We start from the raw sequence: 24032 nt of genomic DNA, 5'->3' as shown, positions 1-24032 counted from the left end.
TATAATAATTTTGGGTAGTATGTATATATATATATATATATACTGAGTATATATATACTCAGAAGAGGCAAATGAGCATAAACGGGCAACACGCAGCCACTTGGGATGAAGTCCCAAAATCTCTTACTGTAGGGTAATGAGGATGAGGGGAGCTGTAATCACACAGTCCTGAGTGTGAATGTGTGTTCCCATTGTTTCCTCACTTTGCTTCTGAGACAGATTTTTAGCTTCTAGGACCTTAAGCTTTCTCTTCTGCAGAATGAAAGTAATTCTGAATTACAGGTTTGGAAACATTATATGAGATAATGGTGCTTGCCACATTAATGACAGCTAATATTATTTGTCATATCAGAAAAATAAACCTGAAAGTATAAATAATTGAAAAATATTTAGACCAAGCAGTGACTCAAGTATAAGAATTAATTACCACCAGAGAGTCAGGTCGCAGACCACTAGCAAGAACATTTGCCATGAATTGTTGGTTATTTTTTCTTAGAATAAATCTACTTTTGCTTTTTGTGAAAGGGACAAATATACATATGGTAATAAATATTAGTTAATTTATACTACAAATGTGCCTACAATCATGTGTTAGTTTTTATGCTTCTGATGAGGTGTACCTTGTACAAGTCACAATAACAAAGAGCTCATGTAGGTAGTACATAAATTAAGAACAGCTTAGTACCTCTGGATATGGAGAATGGCAAGGCAGGCAAACTATTTCTAGACCCCTTCATGAAGGCTTGACCCAGACAGCCTCAGTGTTTTTCCAAGAAAATGGTCTTTGTGGGGCAATGGACTAATGTAGAGCCTGATTTTGGAAGCACGTTTCACATTAGACTTAGGCTAAAGAAGATAAGGAAAGAAAGCCTCTCTCAAGAAAAAGTCCAGTAGAAGAAGGATAGCAAAGTGCGAAAATACAGAGGCCAACATGTAAGAAGTAAGAGAAAGGTCAGCCATTCTCAGGGAATCTAACAGATGAAAGGATAAAATAAAGTACAATTACTGGCAGGATTTGAGATACTTTGATGAGTTCACAAACTGAACTGTCAAAAGTTCATCTTGAGCTTTCTAATAATGGAAAGATAAATCAGTCCCTTAACAAGTTTTCACTCTGGAAGAAAGGAAAACGCAACATCATTCAACTTGTAGGGTAGCCAGAAATGAAGGACTTATCCTTGACAATGCCTATTCCTCACCCTACATATCCAATTAATTAAGTTCCTTTATATTTTCACCCTTTGATATTTCTATAATTCTCCCACATTTCTCGATCTCTCTCGTCTCCTTTCTAGTCCAGGTTTCTATCACTTCTTACTAAAACCACTATAGCAGCCAATGAACGAGTCTCCCAGAGTCCATGGCCCACCTACCCCCTACCTTAGACCTCTTCAGTTCTCTACTAAATCTAAAAGCTAGAATGATCTTTTCCAAAGGCAAACCTAACTATATAGCCGTGCCCTTCTTAAAACACTTCCTTGGTCCTAATTATTTTCAGTAATAACATAAAAATCAACAACTTATAATGGCTGGAGTGATTTGGTTTCTATTTATTTCTTTAGTGTCATCAACTTGTATATAGTGTGACCCTCTTGTTCTATGCCCCATACTATTATTCAGTCAATACTGATCCTTCTTCAATTTCTTATCATATGTAAAATAATCTAATATTTGTCAAAATAACCAAATTAATGATTATCACTCCTAGTGAATATATGTAATGTTAGAAAATATCATTGTTGAATTTTTGGTTTATCATTATAAGCAGAGTTTCCTAAACGAAAATAAGTCTTTGAGATTTTCTCAAAGACAAATTCCAAATTACTACTAGCTACCAATCTATAATCAGAGACAGAAAATTGTCCCCATATTTTTCTGAGGTATCACATCTTTTACTTTATACAGTTCACAAAGTCTTTTGGTAAGGATTTCACGTTTTCACATTCATGATGAAGTGCTTAACAAGTTTCTGTTAGACTGATGAATTTCTTATGAAAAGGTCACCTGACTGTCAGTCTTGAGAAGCACCTAATGTCCTTTAACTGATCTTTCAAGGTGTTTAATGACCATTACCTAGTCTAACAGTGATTATCCAATCATTCACCCCACCACTACCTCTGTAAAAAAGAAAAAAAAGAAAAAAAGGAAGAAAAGAAAATCCTGTACAAAGAAGAAATTTTTGCATTAGCCTTTTTAGAAAGGTTCCACTCTTATATGGCAAGTTTGAAATAAATATTTGAATAAGTTTATAATCGATTCATTTAAGTTGCTTTAACAGTACTAAATTTAGATGAGTAAAGAGCACTTTAGTGGCCAAATACTCTCAGATCTACTAGTGGTAGTCAAGCCAGCTTTGTAAGTACGATATGTGGAAAACTCTTGAAAACCTGTGAATTTAAAACCTGTACTTCGTATTGCTTTCATTAAGAGATTGATCATTGCTCAGATAAGGTCTGCTTTAAAATTTTTAGTATGCTTCAAAACATGAGAATTTTCTATATCTATATGGATTACTGATCACCCTTTCTTCTATCCTCTTCCAAATCACTCTGTCATGATTATGGAGGAGGAAATTGAACAGAAATTGTCTTGTCAGGTTTTACAGTCATGGAAAAGAGCAGATACTCATTTAAGATACACTAAAGTAACAACAACAGACCAAGGAATCACACTATACCAAAATTCAAAAAATGATTAGGATAATTCAATGTTAAATATTTAAAGTTCAACTACTGCATTTATATGTATATCTCACTTCATTTCAACTATGGTTTCAACTTTGGGAAAAGTTACCTGGTTTATCAATGGCTAAGTTAACAACATTTACCAATAACCTATGATTCAACCTGCTAGGTGAGGAAGTGGATACGAATAGTCTTATTTGTGTAGTCTAGTTCTGTAGAAATTTATGCAAAAGTAGCTGATAATAAGCTTCAGAGAGGGAAACCCAGTCCTTTCCAATGTCCTACATTTTCTGTGTGCACTCATTACAATTCCCCCATTAGCAAAAAGGAGTCTTCAAATATGTTTGTTTAGAAATCTGTAAATTTTAAGGAGATTCCTTTTGAGGTTTTTTTTCCTTCATTTGAAACTAAATTTCTAGTTATTAGAGTACTATGTACAACATAATTATAGCATTCTACAATTGCTAGGACATAGCATATTATTAAATCTCTGAATAATCTATTCCAACTTTCAGTTAACAACACAGAATTGGATAATAGAAAAAAGAATACAAAAGAGACTTGTGATTATTACAAATTGAGTAACATTTTTTTTAAGTTGTACTCTGCAAAACTCTTACCTCTTGAGATAACAGTTTCCAATCCTGTTCCATTAATAAAAGCCCGTTTAATGGTTTGTGTTTTAATATCTGTCCAGTATAAACGTTCTTCAGATGCATCAAAGTCTATCACAGTAACGTCATCAATGTCAGGGACTGTAAAGGCCGTGATAAAGTTAAAATATGGATTATCAATATCCACTCCTCTGATTTCAGAATGCCTTGCATATAGAAGAAATTTTTTCATTTCTAGAAAGGAAATGGAAATAAGTGTTTTTCTTTTATAAGCTTGCCAGTTTGAAGCAATCTAGAAACTCTAAAATATTACTTGTTGATGACTTAATGGAATTTTACCACCAGAAAATCATAATCGAGATTTGATGGGCAGAAATGATTTATCTATTATTTAAATTAAAATACTTAATAAAAACAAATGTGAAACAAGTTAGAATCCTTGTCATTATTTTTCTTTCTAACAAGAAATTCTCAGTGATTTGATCTTAAAATTTTAAACAATTGCTAAAACATATGAACTCTACCTATGTCAAACAACCATATTTGTTCTTTGTACATATTAGAACAGTACTGCATTGTATTAAATGATTTTTGAAGGAATCTAAGAATATTTTTTCTATAGTATCTCTGAATAAAACGAAATTAAACAGAGATCTAAAAAGTCATGTTCACATCTCTATCAAAATTAGGGTTCAAATAATGTGAAAGCATGCTTTCTTACAAATTTTCGTAAATCTGTAGCAAATAACATTGTGAGTGATGTTGCATCATTTTACTTCCATAGGTGTTTTTCTTGAACTGAGTTTATAAAATAGGAAATTAAATAGAAGTCACAGATATTCTATTATTTCATTGCTCTCTTTGAGATTATTGTTGTTGAGATAGGTTTTGATTGCATAAAATTAATTAAATCAACATGTGCCTAAATTCCTAAGTGAAGATTTTGTGAATGTATTCTTTTCTGTCCTTAAAGGTAATTGCTCTGAAAATAAAAATTACTCAACATTAAAATAAAACAGAAAAACTTCACAGTCTGAATTCATTCATAAATTTCATAATCATTTTTTCTAGTTTAAAAGTACTATTTAAATATTTTTTAGAAATATTTCAAAGTTATATATTTTACTTCATTTTTCACCCCTTCAAGTCACTAATCTTCTATAAAATGATGCGGAAGTAACTTTAGAAGAGCAAGAGGAGATTAAAGCTATAGAGTACCTCTTTGTTACATGGGTTACCTACATCATCACTTTCTGAAAATGCACTTTCACTTACAAATCTCCCTGTTTTGTAGAGATAAATTCTGCTAACACACCAAATCAGAAAGTGACAGGGAAATAAAATGAATAAGGTAATAAACAGCAAAGTGCAGCATATCACATATTTAAAGAATTTGTCAGTCTTCTCCAAAGTAGATGAATCATCAATAGAGTCTGGAAATAGCATTGCATCAAATATTTTTAAGGGCATTAAAAATCTCTTCTGGTTCACTTTGAGGAAACTCTTAATGCTAATACAATTTGAGAGAATTCAATTTGAATTTTAGATGAGAACTCCAAGAAATTACCATAGCAGGTCTTCTTGTCTGAGGAAAGCTTCATCAAGTGGGGGCATGCGCAAGCAGCACTCCTATTATGATTGATCAGGCACATATGAGAGCAGGGGCCTTTGCCGTCATTAGCTGCGCAGGGATTGGTAGCTGTAATTACACAGTGAAATATTAACAGTGAAAAAGAAAAATATATATATATATATTAGGGAACCTGTGAGGTTGACAAGGGTTATTCACTTAATGATTCAAAGTGAAGTTCCCTATATAGCATGCATTACTGATTAATAACGTGGGGTGATTAATATGACAATAATAGACAATCATACAAGGAGATTATATTAACAAAAACATTTTTACTCTTCAAAGATAACAACTAAGTTAACTCCCTCAATTTTCTGCAAGTTGAAGTGTATGAATTCTATTGCCTTAGAAGCAAAGATTTTTTAGCTGTTTTGAGAAAAAAACAAAACAGGAATAATGATTCAATTTAGTTTATAATAGACTAAAGTAAACCATAATCCAGGAATTGAGTGTATCAATGGATGTTGTTGTTTTCCTAACTTACCATATAGACCCCCTTCTTGCCTTATCACAGCACTCTTGCTGCTTCCTTAGGAAACCATTGTTACATATTTATCCTTTCTTCAAGCCATACCCTTTTTATAAAATCAGAGGCCTAAGAAATATTGATCTTCCTTCATTATTAAGACATCTACTTTTTTTTTTTTTGTACTACTGGCTAAAGTTTCTTCCACATACACATATTAGCTGAGCTCTACTGTATAAGTAAGTTATGATACATTCAATTTTAGAATGGAATATTAAATTTTGTAGTTCACTGTGATTCTCTTATTATTTTTGTGTTTCTTATTCTATCATTATGACTTTTGATAAGATTTTAATCTCAGTTGATCAATAACTCTTCTTTTAAACTTTATTTTTGTAAACCATATCTGGTAGAATGAGGATACTAAATTAAAGGCAGAAAAGTGTTACAACTTCTGATTCCACCAGCCATATTTTTTCAAATTATTTTATCTTTCTAACAAGTGGACCTGTTGTTCAGAGTAGTTAATGTTAGTCCTGTAGAGTTTTAAAGCACACAGAATAAAAATCAATGGGTTAAATTAAATTGTAGAGGATATGAAAAATTAACTGTACTTGATACTCAACGTGACTTTTGCCAATATTTAGCAGCCTTCCCACTAAGGTAATGAAAATAATCAATGCCTTTGAATTTGATTAAAAATAAATAAATAGGATGTCTCGATGGCTCAGTTAAGCATCTGATTCTTCATATGGGCTCAGGTCATGTTTTCACAGGTTGTGAGTTTGAGCCCTGCATTGGCTCTGTGGTGACAATGCAGAGCCTGCTTGAGATTTTCTCTCTGCTCTCTCCTATACTATCTTTCTTTCTGTCTCTCTCTCTCTCTCTCAAAATAAATAAATAAACTTTAAAATCAAACAAATGAACAAACAAAATAAATAAATAAATGGAAATGAAAGCCACAGAAACATTTTCCTAAGAAAATCAATTAACGAGAGATTTTAAGATGGTGGCATAAAAGCATCCTAAACTCACCTCCTCTCATGAACACAACAAACCTACAGCCCTATATAGAACAATTCCTTAGGACAAAGGACCTGAAAGCTAGCCAAACAGCACCTCCATAGCAAAGGATAGAAGGGCCACATTGAGACAGGTAGGAGAGGTAGAGATATGGTTTCAGAAGAAATCACACCTCAGGGACTGCAAACCAAAGTAAGGTGGGGTCTTATTTATAGAAGTCGGCCCTGAAAAGTGAGGGGTTTGTGTCCCACATCAGGCAACCCAACCTTTGGCAACTGCATTGAAGAGATGAGCCCTTAGAGCATCTGTCTTACCTCCATAGGCTTACTTCCAGGAAAATTATAGTGCTATAGGGAATGGAAAATCCACTCTTAAATGGCTGACACACAGACCCACTCTCCCTGAAACCCAGAATAAAAGCAACAGTTTGAAGGAAGGAAGCTGATATGTTAATCGTAAAACTTCTGTCAGGGAGGCAGGACTATGGCGACATGCCCTCTGAGGATAGTGATTCTGGCAGGTACCATTTGGCATTTTCCTTCTGTCTTATTATTGCTAGAACTAGGAGGGGCCATTGTTGCAATCCCTCCCACCACTCACTGCTAGTTCCAGTCAGATCACCCTGACTCCACACACCAAAGACACAGCCTGCTCAGCTCTAGCTGACCAGCCAAGCACACCACCCTCATGCACTGTAGCCACTGCCTGTCCCACCACAGCTGGCAGGCATGTACAGCCCTCACAGGAGACACTGCCTCATGGGTCTGAAACATTTGGAGAAGCAGACATTGACAGGCTCCCACCCACAGGACACTGCATAAATAAACTGAAACACTCCACTAGTATTTGTGTGAAAAAGGCCTATTCTCTTGTTCTATAACTCTGGCCTGAGCATATCCAGAGGTCAGAGTCAGAGGTGCTTCTGGGAACCTAAATAGAGAAACACCACATTAGTGCCCATTCTCTTCCCCCACACACCTTACTGATATCTTCCAGAAAAGAGATTATACATATGTCTAAAACCATAAGTTTTGCAACTGTTGCCCAAATCCCTCAGGTTTGAAATTCAGCATGGTTTATGACTATAACTCATAAGACTATATTTAAACACCTTAAAAGCTGCTGCCTGAGGATCTGGGTTATGATTTTTCTGAGACTGTGCACTATCTAAAATTACTCCTTTGGAACACTGACAGGTCTTGGCCTACCCTCAGCAACTGGGACCTATGAAGAATAAATTAGGCTACTTAGATGATCACAAATGTCTGAGAAACAATCAAATTGAAAAAAAAAAAAAATGAACCATAAGGTTTATATCCTATGCAAGTCTACTCCTTCAGGACTAAAGAAGATCTCTGTTTCACCTAATACAAATAAAAAAACAAAAACAAATATAACAACAACAATAACAAAAACAACAACGAACAGGATCAAGCAAAATGAGGAAGCAGAGGAATATGTTCCAAATAAAAGAATAAGACAAAACCTCAGAAGAAGACCTTAATGTAGCAGAGGTAAGTAATCTACCAGATAAGAGTTCAAAGTAATGTTCATAAAGATGTTTACTGAACTCTGGAGAATGGATGAACATAGTGAGAACTTAAACAAAGGGATAGAAAAATAAGACAGTACCAAAGGAAGCCACAGAGTTTACAAAACAATAAAATAATGAGAAATAAAAAACACAGTAGAGATGTTCAAAATCAAACTAGGTTAAGTAGAAGAATGGATGAGCAACCTAGAAGACAAGGCAGTGGAAATGAACCAAGTAGCGAAGGAAAAAGGAAAATAATAATAATAATTGCTTTAATATTTTATTATTATTAAAGTGAATATTTACTTTAGTATTATTTATTATTATTATAAAACTAATAATTACTTTTAAAGTACTATTATTATTATTATAAAAGTAAAGATAGCTTAAGGGACCTGTTGGACAACATCAAACATAATAACATATGCATTATAGGGGTCCTAGAAGGAGAAGAAAGAGAGAAGGGTAGTAGTCAGTTTATTTAAATAAATAATGACTGATCAAGACAGTAAGGTACGGCACAAGAACAGACACATAGATCAATGGAACAGAAGAGAAAACCCAGAAATGAACCCCAAACTATTTGGTCAGTTAATGTTTGATAAATCAGGAAAGAATATCCAATGGGAAAGAGATAGTCTCTTCAACAAATATTAGGAAATATAGACAACAACATACAAAATAATGAAACTGGACCATTTATGTACACAATACACAAAAATAAATTCAAAATGGATGAAAGACCTAAATGTGAGACAGGAAACCACCAAAATCCTAGAGGAGAACACAGGCAGTAACCTCTTTGACATCAGTCATTGCAATATCTTACCAGATATGTCTCCTGAGGCAAGGGAAACAAAAGTAAAACTAAACTACTGGGACTTCATCAAGATAAAAAGCTTCTGTGCAGTGAAAGAAACAGTCAACAAAACAAAAAGGCAACCTCTGGAAAGGGAGAAGATATTTGCAAATGACATAACTGACAAAGAGTTAGCATCCAAAATATATAAAGAGTTTATAAAAGTCAATATCCAAAAACAAATAATCCACTTAAAAATGGGCAGTAAATATGATAGATATTTTTCCAATGAAGATATACAGATGAATAAGAGACACATGAAAAAATGCTCAATATCACTGATCATCAGGGAAATATAAATCAAAACTACAATGAGGTATTACCTCACACCTATCAGAATGGGTAGAATTACTAGTGCAAGAAACAATAGGTGTTGGGAGGATGTAAAGAAAGAGAAACTCTCTTGCACTGTTGCACTGTTGGTGGGAATGCAAACTTGTGTAACCACCTTGAAAGACAGTTTGGAGGCTTCTCAAAAAGTTAAAAATAGAACGATTTTACAACCCAGCAACTGCACAACTAGATATTTACTCAAAGGATGCAAAAATACTGATTGGAGAGATACATGCACCTTGAGGTTTATAGCAGCATTGTCAAAAATAGACAAATTATGGAAAGAACTCAAATGTCCTTTGACCGATAAATGGAAAAAGAAGATGAAGTATACACACACACACATACACACACACACACACACACACTGGAATATTACTTAGTCATAAAAAAGAATGGAATCTTGTCATTTGCAATGACATGGATGGAGCTATAGAGTACTATGCTAAGTGAAATAATAAGTCAGTCAGAGAAAGATAAATACCATATGGTTTCACTTATATGTGGATTTTAAGAAACAAAACAGATGAACAGGGGGGTGGGAGGAAAGGGGAGTAAATCAGAAAACAGACTCTCAACTATAGAGAACAAACTGAAGGTTACTGGAGGGGAGGAGGGTGGTGGGATGGATTGAGAGTATGATGGGTAATGAGGAGGGCACTTGTTGTGATGAGTGCTGGGTACTATATGTAATAGATGAATATCTCGATTCTACACCTGAAACTAATATTGCCTTGTATGTTACCTAACTGGAATCTAAATAAAAACTTGAAGAAGAAAAACATAAATGATAACTGAAAACTTTCCTAATATAGAGGAAAAAATATAGGCATCAGGCATCCTGTTCTAGGAACAGAGTTCTACATCAAATAAACACAAAGAGATCTAAACCAAGATATGTTATAATTAAGATGTCAAAATTTAAAGATGAAGAGAAAATCTTAAAGCAGCAAGAGAAAAAAAATTCTTACATACAATGTAATCTTAAGGTTATCAGCATATTTGTTAGCAGAAAGTTTATAAGCCACAAGGGAATGGGATGAGTGCTGTTCAGAGTGCTGAAAGGAAAAACAAACAGACAAATAAACTTCTAATCAAAAATACTTTACCTGGAAAGTTTCTTATTTGGAATTAAAAGAGAAATAGAGTTTTCCAGACAACCAAAAAATAAAAACTTTCATCAACACCGACTGGTCTTACAAAAAATATTAAAGAGATTTCTTTAAGCTAAAAAGAAGAAGGCATAAACAGTAACAAGAAAACATATGAAAATGAAAATCTCATTGGTAAATGTAAATATATGGTAAAGGTAATGGCTTCACTACTTATAAAGCTAATATGAAGGTTAAAAGACAAAAGTAGTAAAATTAACTATAGCTATTATAAGTAGTTAAGGGATACACAAAATGAAAATATGTAAAATATGACATTAAAAATAGAACACACAATAGAGAAAGGAAATAAAAATGTAGTTTTAGAATGTGTCAAAATTAAGATGCTATCAACTTAAAAAAAGACTTTACACGTGTGTGTATATCATCTATCTATCTATCCATCCATCCATCTATCCATCCATAACATCCATTGTGCTATATGTGGACCTCACGGTAACCACAAATCAACAAGAATCTATGGTAGATACACAAAAGAAATGTGAAAGGAATTTTAACATAACACTAAAGAAAATCACCATACCACAAGGGAAGAGAGCAAATGAAGAAAAAAAAGTAGCAGACACAAATCACAAAAATGGCTAGAAAACAATCAACAAAATGGCAATAAGTACACATGTATCAATATTTCTTTAAATGTAAATGGACTAATTTATCTTTTTATCAAAAGATAAAAAGAGGCTGAATGGAAACAAACAAGCACATGCAAACAAACAAAACAAAAACAAGACCCCTACATATATTGCTTGCAAGAGACTCATTTTAGATCTAAGGACACAGAAATACTAAAAGTGAAGGGGGTGATGCCTGATTGGCTCAGTTGGTTACATGTCCAACTCTTGATTTTGGCTCACATCCTTATCTCAACATGGTGGGATTCAGCCCTGCATCAGAAGCCTGCTTGGGATTTTCTCTCTTGCTCTCTCTGTTCCTCCCCGTTCATACCCACATGTGTTCCCTGCTCGCTCTCAAAAATAAATACATAAACATTAAAAATTTAAAAAAATAAATAAAAGTGAAGGGATTAAAAATGATGCAAATGGAAAGTTTAAAAGAAAGGTTCTAGAGGTTTTACTTATATCAGACAAAATAATCTTCAACACAAACTATACAAAAGACAAGGGCATTACATAATGTCCAGTCCAACACAAAGATATAACATTTGAAGTATTCACCCAACAAAGAAGCACTTAAATACATAAGGCAAATATTAATAGTCAAAAGAGAGAAATTGACATCAATAAAATAATAGTAATGGACTTTAATATGCCACTTATATCAATTTATAGATGTTGAGACATAAAATCGATAAGGAGACATTGCCCTTAAATAACACATTCGACCATCTAGACTTAGATATGTGCAGAACATTCCATCCAAAAGCAGAACATATATTCTTCTCAAGTGTACATGGAACATTCTTCAGACAGATAAGATGTTAGGTCACTAAACAAGTTTCAATAAATTTACAAAAACTGAAATCATATCAAGCACCTTTTTCAATCACAACAGTATAAAACTAGAAATCAATTAGAGGAAGAGAAATGGAAAGATTGCAATTACGTGGAGATTAAACAATATACTACCAAACAGCCAATGGGTCAATGATAAAAGAAAAAAAGAAAAAAAATACTGGGAAAAAATTGAAATACAATAGTCTAAAAATCTGAGAGATGCAGCAAAAGCTGTTTTATGAGGGAAGTTTATAGCAAGATAGGGTAACCTGAGGAAATAAGAAAAATCTCAAACAAAAAATCTAACTCTACACTTAAAGGAGAAATAAAGAAAAAAGAACACATACAGTCCAATGCTAGTAGAATGAAGGGAATAATGAAGATCAGAGTAGAAATTAAATAGAGACTAAAAAGATGAAGGAAATGATCAAGAAAGCCAAGAGCTGATTCTCTGAAAAAAAATAAAATTTATAAACCTTTACCTAGACTCAACAAGAAAAAAAGAGATGACTCAAAGAGTAAAATCAGATATGAGAGATACAAAGGATTATTAAAAATCTACTAAAGAAACATTGACCAATTAGATAATCTAGGAGAAATGGATACATTTCCAAAGTGTACAATCTTCCAAGACTGAATTATGAATGAATGGACCATATAAATAAACTGATTATAAGCAAGAATATTGAATCAGTAATCAAAAACTTCCCAAGAAACAAAAATCCAGAGCCAGATGGCTTCACTGGTAAATTCTACAAAACATGCAAAAAGATTAATAATTACACTTCTCAAACTCTTTCAAAAAATTGAAGAAGAGCAAATGCTTTCAACTCATCTTAAGAGACCACCCTGATACTTAAATTAGGAAAGAATACCACAAATAAATAAAATTACAAGCTGATATCTCAGATGAACATCCACACAGAAATCCTCACTAAAATATTAGCAAACAGAATTCAACAATGCATTAAGAGATTATATACTATGATCAAGTGGTAATTATCCTCAGGGGCACAAGGATGTTTCAACATTCACAATTCAATCAAAGTGATACACCACTTTAACAAAATGAAAAATAAAAATCATATGTTACCTCAAAGATGCAGAAAAACACACTTGACAATATTCAATATCCATTTATGAGAAAAACTCTCAACAAAGTGGCTCTAAAGGGAATGTATCTCAGTATAATAAAGGCCATACTACTGCTATCATCATACTCAACAGTGAAGAGCTAAATGTTTTTCCTTTAAGATCGGGAACAAGACAATGATGCCAATGCTAGCCAATTTTATTAAGCATAGTATTGGAATATCTAGCCACAGCAATTAGGCAAGGAAAAGAAATAAAAGGCATCCAACTTAGAAAGGAATAAGTAAGTCTGTCACTATTTGCAGATGACATAATCCCATATATAGAAAGCCCTAAAGACTGCACACACACACAAAACCAAATCAACAAACAAACATGTTAAAACAACTAAATGAATTCAGTAAAGTTGCAGGATACAAAATCAATATACAGAAATCTGTTGCATTTCTATGCACTAATAATGAACCATCAGCCAGAGAAACCAAGAAAACAATCCCATTTACAATTACACCAAAACATTGAGAAATGAATTTAAGGAGATAACTTATACAGTGAAAAGTCTAAGGTACTGATAGGAAAATTGAAAAGACAAATAAATGGAAAGATATATTGTTCTATGGATTAGAAGACTAGTATTTTTAAAGCATCCACAATATCCAAAGCAATCTACAGATTTAGTGAAATCCCCATCTAAATCCCAAAGGCATTTTTTTTTCAAATAGTTTATTGTCAAATTAGATTCCACATAACACTTAGTGCTCATCCCCACAAGTGTCCTCCTTCATGCCCATCCCCACCCAAAGGCATTTTTCACAAAACTAGGACAAATTATTCTAACGTGTATAGAACTACAGATGTCTCCGAATAGTAATCTGGAGAGAGAACAAACCTGGAGGTTTGTCCCCAAAAGTAATCTGGAGAGAGAACAAACCTGGAGGTATCATGCTCTCTGATTTCAAACTATATTAAGCAAAACAATATATTATTGGCATAAAAACAGACACATACAGAACAGAGTACAAGGCCCAGAAATAAACATACTCATGTAAGTTTAATTTATGACAAAGGAGTCGAAGATATACAATAGGAAAAGGACAGTCTTTGTAATGAATTGTACTGGGAAAAGTGGAAGAGCACATGCCAAATAATGAAACTGGACCACTACCTTACACCATACACAAAAATGAACTCAAAATTGACCAAAGACTTGAATGTAAAGTCTGAAGCCATAAAATTTCTAGAGTAAACCATAGATGGTAAGCTCCTTGACATTAGTCTTAGTATTTTTTGTTTGTTTGTTTTTGATCTGACTCTGAAGGTATGGAAATAAAAGCAAAAATAAACAAATGAGGCTACATTAAGAGTAAAAATTTCTACACAGCAAAGGAAATCACCAACAAAGCAAAAGTCAAGGTGCTAAACTGAAGAAGATATGTGCACATCATATATCTGATAAGGGGCTAATATCCAAAGTACATAAAGAATTCAAATAATTCAACAAAAGTAAGAGAAGTAACCTTATTAAAAAGTGGACAGAGGATGTAAATAGACATTTTTCCAAAGATGATGAAGAGATGGCTTACAGGCACATGAAAGAAAAGATTTTCAGCATCATTAGCTATTGGGGAAATGCAAATCTTAAGCCATAATGAGAATATCATCTCAGACCTGTTAAAATGGCCTTTGCCAAAGAGACGAGAAATAACATCTGTTGAAGAGGATGTGGAGAAAAGAGAACATTCAGACATTTTTGGTGGCAATGTAAGTTGGTGAAGCCACTACAGAAACTCAAATGGAGATATCTCAAAAAATTGAAAACACAACTAATAGTATTCAGCAATTCCACTTCTGAGTATTTACCCAAAGAAAACAAAAACACTAATTTGAAGAGATGTATGTACCCTGTGTTCACTGCAGCATTATTTATAATAACCAGGATATGGAAATAATCTCAGTGTCAATCAATGGATGAAATGAGAAAAAGATGTGGTATATAGATAGATATAGATACATAGATATAGACAGATATAGATATGAGGGAATACTACTCAGCTGTAGGAAAGGAAATCTCCACTTGTGACAATATGGATGGACCTTTAGGGTATTATGCTAAGTGAAATAAGTCAGATAGAGAAAGACAAATATCATATGATTTCACTTATATATGTAAAAATAAAACAAATTACCCAATGAAAACAAAAACAAACTCAGAGAACATGCTGGTTATCAGAAGGGATGGAGGTTGAGGGGATAGGAAAAATGAGTGTTAGTTCTCAATTGTAATGTGACAAATGATAACTAGACTTATGGTAGTGATTGCTTTGTAGTGTATACAAATATGGAAGTATAATATTCAGCTCAAACTCATATAATATATACTAATTTTACCTCAATTAAAAAATAATAAAAATAAAACCTATTAGAAAAGCATGGAAGCCTATGTCTAAAGATTCCTTAGAGGTCCAAGTCCCTCTATCACGTGGAATAAATGCCACATATTTTGTCTTCTTTTTTAAATTTATGTATTATGATTAGATTCCCTAAAGAATTGCAGATTACAGAATCAAAGAGCAGAAGTAAAGGTTATTAAGGAAGAAAAGTATTGCAGAACAGGAGGCAGAATGAAGAGGCCCTGTTTGAGAATCATTAAATACCTGGCATCAGGGTAACCCGGTTGTAGTAATGAGAGAAAAATCCAAGTTGTCAATACTTAAGACAAAGAACAGAAGATGAGAAAAAAGAAAAAAAAAAAACAACAACAAACCAACCAGAAGAAAATAATAAAGAGGAGTAAAGGTAGAAAGAGGAAGGAGGAGAAAATTTTTGTTTAAAAACATTGACATAGGAAATGCTATTCCTCTCAAAGAAATTAAAAGCATAATCCAAGGCAGCTCAAAGATAGGTATTTGGATTTCACTTCGAATATTACTATTTTTGGCCCAAAATCATATTAGCTCTTCTCAACATCCTATAACTGTGATAAAATATTTTTAAAAGCAAAATTAAATTCCTTCTGTATGCACAATAAAGTAAAAAATTACATTGGCTTTGTAGCCCATATGTATTAATGATAACACCGTAATGTAATATTCACAATATCTTCTGACTTCACAGTATACAAAAATCCAAATGACTTTTTCTTTCAATTTTTTAATCTCTTCTCACTTTGAAATAATGGTATGAAACATTTTTAGTTCCTAACCATGCAATCAAACAGATACCAAACTACCAAATTAAGGAATTTGATTCACAATACTCATATTTTAATATAAAGCAGGTATTAACAAATGGTGACCCCAAAGTTAAATATAAGCTACTGCTTGTTTTTGTAAGTAAAATTTTATTATGACATAGTCATGCTCACTAGCTTACACATTGTCTATTGCTGCTTTCACACTACAACAGCAGAGTTGAGCAGTTTCAGCAGAGATCATATGGCCTGCAAAGCCCTAAAATATTAATTATCTGGCTCTTTACAGAAAAGGTTTGGCCACATTTGAGATAAAGCAATTAGCTATTTTATAAGATATACTATGCAGAATACAATATCAATACAGAGGTTGTAAACTGCTACAGGACCAAGGCGCTCTCATTTATTTCCATCCAGGAGACTGGAAAAGCTGACCAGTCAATGGAATGCTATAAGAAATCTTAACAGATGCAATGCAAAGATAGCTGTGCAGTGTACTGAAATTTCATATTACCTAAACTCAAATTGAACCAAAGAACCTTAGAGCTACATGAAGCACCCATATTATATTTATTCATTGAATAAATGTTTATGAAGCACCTAGTTATTCCACTTACTTTTAAAATGTTTGAATAGTAGACAAGACATAGTCCCTGTAAGGGGTTTAAGAATCTGTACTGTAACTAACCATGTACACCATTTCCTGCAAGTCCATGGTATCTGGCTCATTTTAAGTTCTCTTCATTTCTCTTAGATTGCTACACTAACTTTCTAAGTAATCTCTTGATTTCTAGTTTCTCCCCATTGCATACATTAGTCTTCTAAAACAAAGACTTAATCATATAGCTGTCTTGCTAAAAAAATATTGGATAGTTCCCCACTGTCTTCCTCACAAAGTCTCAATCTTACCTCCTACCATTTCCTCCATGATACTTTTGGTAGTGGCCAGAGTTTACCTTCAGCTCTCTAACCTCCAGGTGTTTTTTGTTTGTTTTATTTTATCCTGATCCATTCTGTTTATCTGTGTTAAAGATTTCATCAGCCTTCCAAACTCATAAAATTTTAATTTCAAAGCATTTTTTTTTCACTTCTCTTTCATTACCGTACTGAGNATTTCATCAGCCTTCCAAACTCATAAAATTTTAATTTCAAAGCATTTTTTTTCACTTCTCTTTCATTACCATACTGAATATTATCTGACTTCCCTAATAGGTGAATCCTACTTTCCATTTTTACCTTTCCTCTTTCAACATAAAGTTAGTTTTACTTAGTTGCCTTTGTGCGACCCCTATGGAGGCCTTCTAACTGGTACTCTGTGGTACTGCCCAGAACATACCAATCTCTCTTTCTAAGACACCACACTATCTTCCAATGTCTTCAACAGCTTTCCTTCTGCACAGATATCATGCACATGCTCAAATCAATCCCTCATTGTTGTCTGAATATTTATATCTTGTCCTTTGCCACTTCCACATGGTGTACTTCTCCCATGGAACTTCATCACAAATATCTTAAACTTTCCTCATGAATCACCCTAAGTCATTTTTCTTTCACAGAATGGTTTACAATGAAGGTAGCTAGTGCTGATTTCTTCCATCACTCAACATTAGTTTAGTTACAAGGCCTTAAGCAATTTATTGTTTACTGCTCTATTTTCTAATTATCTGTAACCTACACTGATACATTTTATGTCTGTATATACTGATAAATACTGGTAAATCAGAGACTGGCATTTTCTTTTCCCTATCCTTTCTTTCTTTCTTCCTTTCCGTTTTTTCTGTAAAAGGCCAAATAGTAAATATTTTCACTTTTGCAAGACTTATGCCCTTCATAGTAACTATTCTACTTTGCTACTCTAGTACAAAGGCAACCATAAAACAATATATGAATCAAAAGGCATGGTTGTATTCAAATAAAACTTTATTTACAAAAGAGGCAGGAAGGTGAATTTAGTCTGAGGGCCTTAATTTGTCAGTCTCTGAGCTTTGAGTATCAGGGTCATGCTGGCAAGAACTATGACTTATATACAATGTATTGTTTGTATATATGACTTACATACATATTGTATTTTTGTAAAATATCTCTGGTATCTATTGCTGTGTTAGACTTAAGGACATTTGGATTCATATGCATACTCATCAATGTATGTGGGATACGTTCTAAAGAGTCAGGAATCTAAATATTTGGAAAGTGAATTAATCTTCTAAAGGATATCATAGTTGTAGGTAAAGAGACTAAATAATGCATAATTATAATACTTTATAGAAGAACCAAATGTTAATTATGCAATCACATAAGACTGATGTGTGCTCTGTGAAGAAAACAATATCATTAAAGATAATTTCATATTTCATGCAAACCATATTTAATTGTAGTCTATTTCACACCAGCAAAAAATAAGCCCTTTAAGCCCAAGTGATTATTTTATCCATTAAATTCAAATAAAACATATGCAAATGTTAGTGCAATATAAAATATGTATGATATTTATTTATTTAATAAAACTCTGCTCAAAGCAGAATAACAGAATATAATTTATTAGATAAGAGAAAGATTTTTTTTCCTCTTATGTAGTCATTTTTTAAAAAGTAACTAATATTCTTCCTGCTAATAAACTTAATTGGTACAAAACAATTACTAATATAATAAGATAATTTATCCATGTAATTTTCCTTTTAGAAATTAATTTAATATTTTTAAAGAGGAATTTTTAAATGGATCTTAAAATTAAACACTAATCCCAAATTCTATTTTCCTTTTGAGAAATACCTTCAAATTATAAGATTTGATGCTGAAGAACTGGAATTAATTGCTTATTCAAAAAACACATATAATAAAATATGCGCAAGTGAAAGATGTTCTTATTGCTTTAGTTTCACCAGATCTCAGAAATACTACGTATGTAGGGGCTACTTTCATCAATTTATATAATATTTTATGGATTAATTTTATTCTCTACTCTATTTTCATGAAGTAAATAAAATGTCTTAAAAATTATATCTGATCTTCTCTAAATATCTGTACTTCAATGGGAAAAATTCTAAAAGCCAAAAATACTATTTCCTTTTATTTGTGCAAAGTTCTTTGTAAAAGGGTGAAAACATACATGTTATATCATGTTATATTTGGTGGTAATATGTATCTTAAAATACCAATGAACTTTCAGTTAGTTATTCTAAAAGAAATGACTTTAGGTGTCTTTCTGATATCTTAATTTGCTTGCTGTACTCATTGCACTTGCTGTATGGTTTGAAAGAATAAGCATCAAGTTTCTAGCTTTATAATGATTTTGTAATTATAAAAAGCTTTCTTATTTAAAACATGGTTTTCAACCTGTTGGTGATGGTACTGGTGGGGATTTTGCCTGCCCTCCCCCCACCTTTAGGGTTCACTGGGGAATATTTGGAGACATTTATGGTTGATTAGAGATAGTACTGGCATACTAGTAGCTAGGAATGCTGATTAACTTCCTGCAATGCAAGGGAAACCCCCTTTCCTCCTCTCAGAATTATCTGGTTGACAATGTGAACAATGTAGAGACTGGAAAGTCCTGATCTGGAAGTAGAACCATGAATTCAGAAATTTGGTAGATTTGAATAGAGGGCTCTAAGTCACTTGACTTAGATTCGCATGACTTAGGCAAGTACACCAAACAGTGTACCAAGGCAGAAAGAATTCTGATGATTCCTTTACTATTCTTTTCTATTACTGCAAGGTATATTGCATGTTTCAAAAATAGCAATTGATAAAGCAGCTAAACTTACTACCTGCATATAAATTCTTTTGCAGTTTAGTTTGATATTTCTATTATATTTTGCCAAAAATAATGATAAAAATAGTAATTTAGTTTTTCAGATAAACCAACCAAATCCATTAATTCATAATATGGTTTTAAGATAACACAGAAGGATTCATTAAGAAACTAAATTGTGTGCTCATCTATATAACTGGTACTGGCAGCTGAGGGCTATGTATTATAGGAAGAAGATATAAGAGGAGAAAGTGAGTTCCACTGTGTCTTTTTATATCAATAGTTAGAATGAGGCAACATGTCTTTGGCATGTTTCAACTCTCCTTTTTTCTTCTTTCTTGTTCATTTACTCTCTTTCTTCTACGAGGATCTCAGTACTGTATGAAGTTCTAAGCTCCTCGTTATGGAAGCCTCACAGGTTTACTCAAATCTCAAAAGTTCCTCCTTGCTTTCACATCACATGCCTTTCACTTCACCTCAGTTAGAATCCTATCTCTTCAAAGCTGGTATTAAATACAAGTAAAGGTGGTAGCAGTTTGATTTAACTATTTCACACAAGCTTACCATTCTTAGAAATATTAGCATTTTATTTGTATTTATTATCATGATTATTATTTTTTATTTTAAAGAGAGAGAAAGAGAAAGCACAAGTGGAGGAGAGGGACAGAAGGAGAGAGAGAGAGAATCTTAAGCAGACTCTAGCTAAGGGGGGCTCGATCCCATGATCCTGGAATTGTGATGCTAGACAAATCAACAGTCATATTCTCAAACAACTGAGCCACCCAGGCACCTGAAATATTAGCATTTTAAAATAGGGTTCATGCAAAATAAAATAAATTCCTTACTGACAGCCCATAAAAATTTGAAATAAGAGATACTATTAAACAGCAGGAGAAATAATATGTTTTTTAACACCGTCAATAATACGTAGGATGGAGTGTATACATACACACAAACAAATATACATACATGTATGTATACATCTACATATGTATATGTCTATAGAGGTACATAGAGAAAGAAACATTTGACTTTTATGACATGTAGTTAGATGAAATGTGGAACTAGATGATTTAAGTAATTTGCAAATATTTGAGATTCACCTCTATGTTGTAACATGGTTTCAGGAGTATTTCTTTTTTCTTAAACCTTTTTATTAATATGATAAATGTTGCTGATGATTAAATACACTTATAGCCCCAAATGGAGTCCCTCCTTCTTTAAGTTTCATAAGTGACATTTTTGTCCCCTGAAGGAGCAATGATATTACTAATATTCTGAGAATACAGATCCTTTCTTTTTTCAAAATAAGATCAGCTAATTTTCTTACAATGTTGTAAATAAAATTTTTATTTTCTCTAGGTATATTTTATTGAAGCAATTGTAGGTACTTAGATCATTTCAATGTTCTAAACTACTCTTTGAGACAGAGCCCACAGTTGTTCTTATATTGCCATATAACATAATAGGCAAGTGAGATAAAAATTGATAAAAAGAGTAAAGGTTTCAAAGTGGAATAATTTATTTTTATCACATTATGCTAGAAAATGTGCTAAGTGCTTTGCAAGCACTATTTCCTTTATTCCTCTTATTACCCAGTTTTGTTTATAAAAATGAATTACCCCCATTTTATAGAAGAGTAAACTTAATTTTGAATAGGGAAAAAGACTTAAAATCACAGAACCTTTAAGAGGGATATAGGTTTCAGATTCTAGAATATGAGCCTCCAACCATTATGCATTCTACTTCTCTAAATGAACCAATTCACCTAGATTCATTCTTTCTCTTAACAATTCATAGGTGCTTTACAAAGCAGCGATGTGGGACGGATACTGCCTTGGAGTATAATTTTAATCTAATTGTTGTTTGTAACTGAATAATCTCATGTCTCATTCATTTTGTCTGTGGGTTTTGATTTTCCTAAAAATTTTGTCATTAATGTATTATACAAAATAGTTTGCATATTTGACAGTCACTATGGGTTTCAAGAACAAAATTGAAAGGGATAATTGAACCAATAGCCTGTCTTGGAAAGTAAAATAAAATGGTTCCTACAAAAGAGTACTATTTATATCAACAAATATTTATTAAGTCCCCACTGAACTGAGATTTTTCCAGAAAGAGAAATGTTTCTTAAAAATGGGAAAATATCTTGTAATTGGTGACAGTCTAAATGATAAAGTACTTCCAACATTCTAGATTTAAAGTAACAATCATATTTTGGAATTATTTCAGGAATAGATGCCAATCACACGAAGTAAAGGAATATAGAAGAAAAATAAAAACAACAACAACAACATCAGAGTGGTGGAATCTTTCTTGATTCATGAAAAAAACTGAACTATGCTGGATATTAAATTACACCTGAAGTCGTGATTAAGGAAACACCTGTGAGCTGCGGACACAGAAGGATGGCCAACCTGCTGGATGGGAGAAGTCTGCATACAAAAGAAGAAAGTTATACTTTCTCCATGTTTATAAACAACTTCCCTTTTAATGGGAGTGGAGGGACGGTGATTGGGTAAAACAAAGTAAAGTAATTTGTGTGTCTGTCTATCTATCTGGCTAGCTAGCTATTATCTACCTATCTATCTATCTACCTACCTACCTACCTACCTACCTACCTACCATGTACTTAACATTTATGTAGTGCTTACTATTTGTCAGTTATCTTCTAAGAGCTTTAAAAAGAAACTAATGCAGGGGCACTTGGCACTTGGTGGCTCAGCTGTATAAATGTCCAGCTCTTCAACTCAGGTCATGATCTCACATTGAGTTTGAGCGTTGTATCTGACTCTCTGCTAATGGTGCAGAGCGTGCTTGGTATTCTGTCTCCCTCTCCCTCTGCCTCTCCCCCACTTGCTCTCTATCTCTCTCTTTCAAAAAAAAAAGTAAAAATAAAATAAAAGAAAGTAATGCATTTAATCTACTCAATGATTCAATTTTAAGATGAAAAAAGTAGTATGGATAATGGTCATACAGTCAGGATAGGACAAAATTAGAATGTGAACCCAACAGTCTGGCTCTAGCATTTTCCTCTTAATTACATCTTCTAAGCTAATTGTTATGAAGGTTGCTTTTTTTTTCCTTTGCATTTGTATTGTGCTACTTAATAACATAGTTCTTTTGCTCAATACATTATATTTTTAAGTAAAAAAGCTTGAAAATATATAATAATACCTAACCTCAGACACACTTCTGTTTATTAAAAACACACGCAAATAGCTCCACTGAAATTGTTCTAAATTAAATTAACGCTGGCTGTCCTCCAAATTGACAAATCCACTTAGTACACTTAATGTCTTTATCTTTCTTCACTTCTCCATGAGAGGTGGCTACCATCATCTTGAAACTTTTCTTAGCTTTTTTTTTTAATCTCTTTTTTTCTGGAACCTCTTGGTCACCTGCTCAGCATTCTACCTTGCCTTCCAGTGTTCACTTTCTTCAACGCTCTGTCTTTGCCCTCTTCTCATTTTCTATAATATTCTTGGGAAATCTCCTCTTTTTTTGTCTTTAACCTCAAATTGAATGACTACCTTGAAAGGGCCATATAAATCCCAGCATGGTCTGATCCCTGCCCAATCTTGTTTCCCATTTACTTCCTCCTTACCTCTAGCTGCTTCAACCTACAAATGAGGAAGTGAGATCCCAGTGAATTATTTTGCTTCAGGTGACAAGACTAGTGAGTGAGTGACAGAGGAATGGGTTGAATTAGACTAACCCAAGGTCTTTGTAGGAACACACTCTACTGCCTTTTAAAATATATTTACTATACTCTTATATTCAAAATCCACCCATGATAACAGTTATTTTATTGATCCTAGTTGTTAATTTAAGTTTGTTCCCCTTTTAGACTATAAACTCCAAGAAGGTAGGAATTAGTTTGTCCCACTTTAATGTCAATAAAACTTGACTCTCTACTGCCATCTGGTGACATGAAATAACAATTCCAAGGAGAATCTCAAATTTCTGCTTGTAGAGCACAGTGGTTAAGGCAAAAATTTTGAGGTCACTTTCCTTGAATTCAGATACTGGGCAATCAATCTCTGGCTATAGACCTTGAGGAAATAACTTAGTATTTATCTTCCTTAGGTTCCTTATCTATAAAACTATGATGCTAATACCTTCCTCATAGAATTGGAATGAAAATTAGCAAGTGTCAGGTGCTAATATTATTATAATTAGTAATATTATTATAAGACAGTTATATAGTAGACACAAATAAAT

At 33.0% G+C, this 24032-nt stretch overlaps 1 protein-coding gene across 1 annotated transcript in view; it reads right to left on the bottom strand.

Moving 5' to 3' along the window:
* Nucleotides 1-24032, bottom strand: part of LRP1B (LDL receptor related protein 1B) — a 1854983-nt gene that overhangs the window by 580071 nt on the left and 1250880 nt on the right. Inside the window, exons 28-29 of the mRNA XM_077767810.1 lie at nucleotides 4866-4997; nucleotides 3305-3532 (exon numbers count right to left, since the gene is read on the bottom strand). Of these exons, the coding sequence (XP_077623936.1) occupies nucleotides 3305-3532; nucleotides 4866-4997 (360 nt within the window). The remainder of the gene's footprint in view (nucleotides 1-3304; nucleotides 3533-4865; nucleotides 4998-24032) is intronic.

Source organism: Crocuta crocuta, unplaced genomic scaffold (assembly GCF_008692635.1).
Source record: "Crocuta crocuta isolate KB4526 unplaced genomic scaffold, BGI_CrCroc_1.0 scaffold154, whole genome shotgun sequence".
Classification (NCBI taxonomy): Eukaryota; Metazoa; Chordata; class Mammalia; order Carnivora; family Hyaenidae; genus Crocuta; species Crocuta crocuta.
Note: the sequence above shows the minus strand (reverse complement) of the source record. Positions and strands in the feature narration are given on the sequence as shown.